This window comes from Manacus candei, unplaced genomic scaffold (assembly GCF_025592945.1).
Source record: "Manacus candei isolate 608988 ecotype Guabito, Panama unplaced genomic scaffold, ASM2559294v1 h1tg000057l, whole genome shotgun sequence".
In the NCBI taxonomy this organism is placed as follows: Eukaryota; Metazoa; Chordata; class Aves; order Passeriformes; family Pipridae; genus Manacus; species Manacus candei.
In genome coordinates, this window is record NW_026138105.1 from 1,752,505 (window position 1) to 1,761,743 (window position 9,239).

Sequence of the window (9,239 nt, forward strand, 5' to 3'; positions counted from 1 at the left end):
GAGGGGTAAGAAAATACACCCTCTGTGTAGAACCAGCCTTCTACTTGCCTCTGGTGGTTGATGAAGGTGCCAACGAATCATTTTATTCAAACCTCTCTATTTCAGAAGTTCCCCAGCACTCTGCAGCATGAAGCCTTCAGTGGAATTTCATACAAGACCTTAAGTCCAGAGAGACAAAAGAGCCTGAAAAACATTATCTCAGCATCTCCAGTTCTTTTGCCTTCCAGGGTGTTTTTTTCAGGGGGAATTTTTCTAAAGCTGATATTATCCAGCCCAAGTCCCTTCTTTTTGCCTGAAGCATGTAGTAGTGGGAGGCCATGTCTCCTTGAGCTGCTACATAAACCATACAAACACTCCCCTAGGGAACATGGAGTCTTTTCCCTCTCCCATGCTTCACTGCAAGCAAACAATCTGGATCTTCAGCACTCTCATTTCCAAATCTGTTTTGGTTGTGTGCATTACATAACCAAAAAAATGGCAGCTGACAACACACAAAGAAAAACGCTTGGGAGAGTAGCTGGAAGATGGTCGACACCAGCAACACTGGAATTCACTGGGCAACACTCAACTAGAAATATAAAGGATTTAATCCTTACAGCACTAACCTCAAACCCTCAGAACAGTAATTAGGATGAGAGAATATATCCCAAATAATGGTGTTTCCATTCTCCCATGAGACAAAGATGAAGTGCAAAAAAATTTTCTCTTGACCTAAAGTGTGTTGTTCCAGATGCATGAGCCAGATGGACCTCATGGCTGCTGCTTTAGTTAATACTTTCCTGCTACTCCAAGAACTGACTGCTTTAAGAAACTATCCAAAGCAGAAGACTACTCTTCCTCATGAAAAGTATAAAACCCATCAAACAGACAGCTTGCTGCAGTAGACACTCACGATTGAGCTATTAAAAAGCACAAGAAATTGCTTGCTCATTAAAGCTGTCTTTCCTACAAGGGAAAGGCCTTCCTGTGCACCTCGGCAAAGGCAGGAACTAACACCAAACGTGTCAGTAATGACAGCAGAACTCAGAAACCCTCTGTGAATCCAGCTATCACCACATCTCAGCGCCTGCCCTGAGACGTGGAATTTATTTTTATTACAAATAAGAGGCACTTCATGAACTATTTGAATCTGCCCAGAGGACTTTTCAAAGAAACACGAGCATATACATGTCACAACAAGGCACAAATAATTGCGCTCCACCTGGGAAGGACTGAGGGAGCCTAAATGGAGCACTTCAAATTCTGACGTATTTATTTGCTGAAAGCTTGCAAGCATCTCCTCCTAATTGCATCATCCACCGAGAAAGCCTTTTGGGTAGTACAACAGGAATGGAAACACTGGGAAAGGAGACCACAGGGAAGGAGGAAACACTCCTTCTTTCCTTTGAACTTCTGATTAGTTTCCATTAGAAGACTCTGGTGTGTCTGAAGGCGTTTCCCATGGACCAGGCTTTATCTACATAGAGTCAAACACTGGTACTGAAGGCACAACAGACTCCTGGCTTCACTTAAAGCCAGTCAGTCTTTCACCCCTAAACCACTTCATCCCAAGGGAACTGCCCTGGCAAGCTCACCAACAGCTCCAGCAGCATGTTCAGAGGAGCAGGGATGACAGGAGTGTGTGGCAGATACCAGGCTTGCTGACAACCTCTCCCACCTGCACTTATCTCCACTGATTTTAGAGAGCTAATAGGGGCGTTTGCTACACCAGCTCATTTACTACCAAGTGAACTACCACAACACTCATCCAGGAAAAGACAAGAGCAGGACAACCAGCTGGGGGATAGGGGCTTGTCCTGGGGTCACAGGTACCTACAGAGAGGATGCTTATTGATGGGCTTATTTAAGCCAGTTAAGAAGAGGGTAAACCAGAACAGGGCACAGACCCAGTTCAGAGGACGTGGAAGGCTCTGCACTGCACAACAGCAGGAGGTTTGGATGCCCTGCCAAAACCAGTAGACCCTGTGCTGCAAAGCCACAGCTGAGCTCAGACACAAAGAGCCCATCAGCAACTCCAGGGCAGGCTGATGAAGTGTCAAAGCTTTCACTCATTCCTAACTTAAAGCTTCTAAAAAACACGGAAACTAGTGTTCATGCAAAGGCAAATTAAAGCCTGGATTAATCTGAATTAACTAAACACAACAAACTTATACTCAAAAAACGCAAGATTCAATAACAAAATTAAGAATCTTCATTGTAATCACAATAAAGCACACAAATCCTTTACATTTTGTATTAATCAAATTAAAATGGCCAGCCAGACCAGCAGGTTTCCTGCTGAACAAGCACACTCAGTACCATTCCCAGTCCTCCCACCCAGTTACCAGGACTTCAGCAACCCCAGTATTTCTGTGCAGGCTGGAAGATCTCCCTCCACGCACATCCCAACGCTGTTTCATTCAAACAGCCAAAACCATGCTGCTAAAACAGCAGGGCCAAACTGAAAAGCTCTCTTCTCTAGAGGTAAGTGGCAACCAAGTAGTATTCTTACTGAAGCATTTACCTGTCAGGAAATATAGATATGACATGTTCTTTTATGACTTCAAAGAAAGGGTTCATGAAGATGAATATTTATTAAATGGCACTGCCCAGGGAAAAAAACAACCCACCCTCATGGGCCAAAAGTCAGAATCCTACAGCAGTTCATGCTTTGTTATCTTTAATTACAGAAGTAATTCCATTAAAGCTTATTCTATGCATGTAACAGTCTTTCCCACAGTACCTCAGCAATGCTAATAACTCTTCCTCTGTGGCTCTAAAAGAAACCCTGCTCCCTGGTTTACAAAACTTTACCTGGTTGCAGGCAGGCAGTTGCCCCAATCCTGTAAAGTCAGCCCCAAAAGAACGGCAAGATGGATTTAAAAAAAGCCTCAAAGCTCAGACACCAATACAATGAAATCTGCAATACTCTTACCCCTTAGGCAGCTCACTACAGGAATCTAGGGCTCTCCTTTCATCTTTGCACCACAGGACACTAGGTTTTTCTAGAGATCAAGTAAATCAGTTGAATGGGAGGCATTTGCCTTTTGTGTCCCTAGAGCAGGGCAGCCTCAGTGAGACCCATTCTGCATGTTACACGTGCACATCTCTCACAAGGATTTCCACTGCAGATCCAGTGAGGGTCAGGCTGAAAGCAGCCTCCTGCATCACAAGGGTGACCACAAAATTCTCTGTTACAAAATGTACCAGGCCAGTGTACTGAGATCTCACTGTAGCTTATGTGAACTCAGCAAAGGCCAAGACATCTGTTTCAGCTAAGCAAACCTGTTGTGAATACAGAAGGCATGTGAACTATCTGACCAAAAACCTGGCTTCAAAACCTGCATTCCTATAATCCACTGCGATCTCAGCAACACTCCAAATAGCCTCCATCCAACTGATAGGAAAGAGCTGTCTCATCAACCCAGCAAAAACCGAGCTCAAAAAGCACCAGAGACAGCCAGCTGGGATATGCTGGGATAACATGCTGAAATCCAGTGTGAGAAGCCCTGCACTGGCTAGTGCAGCAATAGCCTCCAACCTACGTGGTTTGTCAGGTTTCCCAGTTCACCCTGAAATGAGCAACCCACCTCGATCCCCACCTTGACAGCACCCCTGGCTGTCACAAGCAGGGAGGCAGAAGCAGACTCTGAGTTGCTGCTGCTGGAAGAGCAAGAGCATGCTGCTGTGCTCATAATTTTGCTCTGGATGAATTCTGGTATTCTTCAGAAACCCTCAAGGGGATTTGCTATCCCTTCCCAAGATGCTCCTTACAGACTAACTCAAACCATGTTCTGCTGGAGAAGATGCAAGAGAGAGAAGGGGAAGAAAATAAACCAACTTCAAATGCAAGAAAAATAAAAAATTATTCCAAACACCTTGCACTGTCACCGAGGCACTGGGCAAAACGCCAGCACAGCCCTCCCTCCTCTCCCCCAGACAACGAGAATGTGAGAAGCCAGCTGAAATCTGGTGCCCCTGGGGAGAGCCGCGCTGCAGGAATGTTAAATCGGCCGAGCTTTTAATCTAGGACGAAAAAAATGCTGGCAAAACAGCACAACAACAACTGGCATTGGCGATGGGAAGGACGGTGCCTCTGCCAGGCTCTGCACCTTCCTCCCGGCAGAGCCAAACTTAATTCAACCACTTCTGGCCGACGAGCAGAGGCGCAGAGAGACCGGGAGGAATTCTCCTTGAATGGGGTTATTCAGAGGAGCCATAAAATCCGCCTGCGTTTGTCGGAAGCCGGATGCAGCCTGGGAAACTGGCCTGGCTACCTGGCCCTCCATTTTCACTGCCAACAGGTGATCCTGGCTGCCCACCCGCTGCCAGGTGACGAGAGAACCCTCTCCTGGTCACAGTTCTCCAGCAAACCAAGTGCAACAGCCACTCCTGCGCCCGACAGTGTTCTCACTGTCGTTCTGTAAAAGTGCTTCTTTTTAAGCAAGGGGACAACCCCCGTGTGCGCCCAGCGCAGCGCCGGGAGCCCGGGCCGGGCACAGAACCCGGGTGAGCTCCCGACGAGCCGCCCGTGCCCGGCGGTGCGGGGGCACCGGCGGGGCTCCGACCCACCGGGGGGCCGGGCAGGACGGGGGGCTCTGGCTCAGTTCAGCCGAGCTCAGGGCGGACCCCGTGCTCGGAGCCCGCAAACAGCCCGGTCCCGGCGGGAGCTGGGACGGTGCGGGAGGGAGTTTCCCCCGCGGACAGCCCGGGACGGCGGGAGGCGGCCCGGGACCACCGCCCGCACGAGTCTGGCGGTTCGGCTCGGCCCGGCTCGGCTCCGTTCGGCTCGGCTCGGCTCAGCTCGGCTCGGCTCGGCCCAGCTCGGCTCAGCTCGGCTCGGCTCAGCTCGGCTCGGTTCGGCCCGGCTCGGCTCAGCTCGGCTCGGTTCGGCCCGGCTCGGCTCGGTTCGGCCCAACTCGGCTCAGCCCGGCCCGGCTCAGCTCGGCCCTGCCGGCTCTCACCTGCGGCCGCGGCTCGCCCGGCCCCGCGCCGCCCCGGCCCCCGATCCGTGGGTGCCCCCGGCCCCTGCCCGGGCAGCGGCGGGGCCTCCCGCCCGCTCCCGCCGCTCAACAGGTGCGCGGCCGCACTCACCTCTCCGCCATGGCCGCTGTGCCAGCGAGCGGGGCAGGATGTGAAACCCGATCCCGGCCCCGCCCGGGGGCGGTGCGGCCCGGCCCGGCCCGGGACCCCCGGCCGCTCCCCGGGTCCCTCTGCCGGGGGCCGCCGCGCCGGGCCGGGGCGGGGCCGGGCGGGCCGGGCGGCAGCGGCGGGGCCGCGGTTCGAGGGCAGCCCCTGGCGGCGGCGGCGGAGCCCGACCGAGCCTCGGGGGGTGGAAACAAGGAGAGGGGGAGCGGAGCCGGGGCGCAGTTTTGGAGCCGCTCGAGTGTTATTTGAGCTACAGGTCGATGGCGACCGTCGGCGGTCGTGACCCGTCGCGTGAGGAGACCCGCGGCCAGGGGCTGACACGCTGCCCCCCTCGGGGACCCTTGGGGAGCGGTGTTGGGGCGGCCCCAGGAACAGCCTGTGCTCGCTGCTGGATCGGGGAACCGCGGCCCCCGGCGCTGCCTCCCCCCGCCCGAGGCACACGGGGCGTCACTGGTCATGCTCTGCCCTCTGCTACTCGCGGCACCCTCCAAGAGCGTGGATGGAAAGCGGCAGAACCAGCCTGGAGCATCGAGAGAAGAAAGCGTCTTTGCCTGTGCTGCCTACTGGGCTGCCCCTGCTTTCAGGTGTGAGAGTACCAAACCTTTGCTCAGTCTGAGTTGTAAGGCTGCCATGCTCTGGGTCTGCCCAGTGTTCTCTTTTTTGCCCCAGCAATTTTGTCTGGGCAGATATGGTGGATTCTCTGTCTTCCTCTGTGTCCTGAGCACACAGTAGACTGGCCAGAGCTGTGCAGGAACACCAAGTGTGTCCCCAGCACATGCACAGATGGACTGGCAAGGTACAAATAGTGTAGGTTCAGAAGCCTCAGGAACAAGCAGAGCCCTGCTCCTCGGCCAGCGTGAGGAGTCTGAATAAACAAGCTATGCACTAAAGGTCAGCCCTGCTAGATCAGCTTCTGTCAGCCACCGTTTTGGAGAATGTCACTTGGCACGGTGGCATGGCAGAGCCCCTGCTATCTCAGTAACTGCTGCAATGTGGCACTGCTCCCAAGCTCCTATGCTTCCAGAATAGGAACAAACCCATACAGAGGCAAATCCTGGGGTTTGAGCTGCCCGAATGCCTTAGACCCTCTAACTAGGGGCCAAGACTTGACAGATATTTGGTGGATTTTGCCACTAACAGAGTGATTTTTGGCCCATTTCACACCATGCAGCAAATGTCTGCTACAGTCAGAAATGAGTCTGTTCAGCTTATTAATGACCCTGGGCAAGCCGATGGCCGGGGTCCCACACAGAGCAACACTGCACTCGTTTGCACATGGCATTTTGGCACTTCTGAAAACTTGAGGGTAACTTAATCTGAAGACATTCCCGTGCAAGTCCCACTGCACTTTTAAATAACAAATAGAGAGACAGTGAGATCATGGCCGCTGCGCTCGGGGCTGGTCTCACAGCTGCACTTGCTTACGGGGGGGTCCCTGAGCGGGGCCAGCGGGAGCTGGGGAGCTGCTGGACATGCCCGAGGTGCTGCGGGACAGCAGGCAGGGGAGGCTGAGTTCTGTGGGGCTGCAAAGCTCAGGGACTGAGGCACAGGCTGGCAGGAAATTAAGGGGTGAGTTAAGCCAGGTCTGTGTTGGAAACAAAAATTTGCTGGTCTGGCTCTACTGTGGTCAAATTGGCAGCTCTCCTTGTGGAGGTGCAGAGATTACTCGTCTTTGCCAATACAGGCTATACCTGTCCTCAGGGAAACAGCGATACTGGGAAAATGCTTATAAGCAGCCTCTCAGTCTCTGTTCAAGGGCTCCTGCTGCTACAGACCTGGTATATAAGAATTTTAACAGCCTGATTGACATCACTGTGCTAGAAAGAGACTTTGGACAGGCTGAAAATAAGAGCAGGGGACATGGGAGATTGCAGGGGCACCAGCTTCAGGGGATCCCCAAAGTGAGGGACCTGACACAGTAAGTGTAAAGTTGGCTGCAAGAGAGGCCAGACAAGTAGTATTTTTTTTTTCTGCAATGTTCCCATTTTATTTTGCATATTTCAGGGGTTAATGATAACAGGTAGGCTGTTTTCCACCAACACCTTCGGCAGCCTCGCTGGAGAACCTGAGCATCATCGCTTGGCTGCTGCAGCTCAAACTCTTGGGATGTTATTCTGCACTGAGATCCCATCTCTCTTGAGGCCAAAGAAGGTTAGATGGAGGCACTCAAGGATGCAGAGGACACACTGGGATGACATCCCAGGTCAGTCCGACTCATGGGCTGGCAGCTCTGTGCTGACCTGCACAAAGTCACACAGCAGCAGGGCATCAAAATGCAGAGCAAGGAAACCACCATGAAGTCAGAACCTCTCCATTGGAGTAGGGTCACACACCTGCTGACATCAAGGACACTCCTGGGAGCAGAGATCCCCACTGCTGGACAGGAAAGCTGGGTGAAAGGTGGTTCAATTACCAGGCACGACAGCTCTGAGACTGTGACTTGCACACAGGAGTGAAGCTGCCAGATCAGAGTCCACCTCTTCAGAAGAGCCAGGGAGTGCCAGTGAACATGGGCACTGTCAACACCAGTCACTCAGGGAAGGGGAGAGAAATCCCAAAGGGGAACAATGAAGCAGCTAAGGGAAAAGCCTCTTTTGTGGGAACTTTGCGGTGACTTTTTCAGAGACTTTCACAGTTCAAGTAGTCACGGGCCGAGGAAAACTTCTGCTATTGGTACCTGGTGCAATAGCACAAGGAGGTTCTCCTTCACAAATACAAGTGGGTCACTCTGTGACATGTACATGGGAGATCAAGCCCACCAGTCACAATGCCTGTTATCAATACACCAAAAGGGGCAGCAGGAGGTGAATATGAAGTGACTGAACAGCCTCTGAGAGCGTGGCAAAGATATTGCACTGTCTCGGAGAGCAGAGGGCCCTAGCTCTTTTGCTAATAAAAAAACCATATTGCCTACAAGAAGAAACAGCCTTCATGAATTGTGAGGCTGTGAACACCAGATCCCTGTAAGATGAGTTAAGTATGATCAGTGTTTCCAGGCCAAGGTATCCCCTTGCTGCCTGTTCTGGGCTGAAGGCTTTTTCCTACAACTATCACCGCAGAACTGGAAAAGGAGCCAGCTCCCTGAGATCATGCCGGAATTGTTCTTCAGATGCTGCTCCCAAGTAGAAGAAGCTGTATTTCGAGTTGTACGCCCTTTTGTGAAGCTGCTCAGCTGATGGATGTTCGTTCTTGGGCACACACTCCACATCAGAAAATGGCAGGTAGAGGACCTGGAATGAGGGGTCTTTTTCATCTGGAGATGTGGAAGAACCAGTGATGCTACAGCTATGGAAAGCTCGGGATTGCACTGCTGCTGCCCTGCCCACTTGTCCCAGGCTGAGAGATGTTTAATGCCCAGGCAGATGTGCATTTGAGCTCAGGTCCTCACCCTCGACCTCACCTGAGCTACATTCCAGTGAAACTTGTGCCAGGCCCATCCACTGGGTCAGCAGGCACTTGACCCTGCTGACCCTGGTTACCGTCACCAAACCTGCTCTGCTCGTCTTGCATGGTAAGTATGGCACTGTTGGGCTGTCGCCTTGTGTCCAGCTTGCCTGTCACCTCCTCCTGCCTCCAGCACCACAACCCCCACGGCTGGGAAGGGGGGCAGGAGTAGGAGCAGCTCTGTGCACTCTTGTAGTGAAGGAGCCAATCACACCAGAAAATGTTCTATGAAAGCCCTGTGTTAAACAGGTCAAACTACTGCCCAGGTACTCCTGCGAGTGCCGACATGCGGGCAAGGTTTCTCATCGTGGGGAGCTCTTTGTTGCAACAGGAAATAAGATAAAGTGCTGGACTGGCTGGGGCTGCTGGGTTCACTCAGATGGGTGATGGAATCTCTGTCCTTGGAGATTTTCAGGGTTTGGCTATGCAAAGCCATGATTGACCTGATCTAGTGCTGGTGATGGTCTCACTTCAAGGAAGAGCTTGAGCTAATGCCCACTAAAGGTCCCTTCTGTAACTCCATGCCTGGGAGGTAGAGGTTTGAGCTGGGCAGACATATGTGGTGAATTCTCCAGTATTTCAGCACAGACATCTTGTATCCAAGGTCTCAGATACCTTGTTTAACGGGACCAGGCTGACCTGGGTGGAGGAGTTGCTGGCTGAGGTTC

General features: G+C 52.4%; 1 protein-coding gene across 1 annotated transcript in view; it reads right to left on the reverse strand.

The window, feature by feature from the left end:
* LOC127478095 (rho GTPase-activating protein 39-like) overlaps positions 1-5,193 on the reverse strand; it is a 55,783-nt gene extending 50,590 nt beyond the window's left edge. The window contains exon 1 of the mRNA XM_051803308.1: positions 5,074-5,193. Coding sequence (XP_051659268.1) covers positions 5,074-5,084 — 11 coding nt within the window. The 5' untranslated portion in view covers positions 5,085-5,193. The remainder of the gene's footprint in view (positions 1-5,073) is intronic.
* Between the last annotated feature and the right edge of the window lie 4,046 nt (positions 5,194-9,239).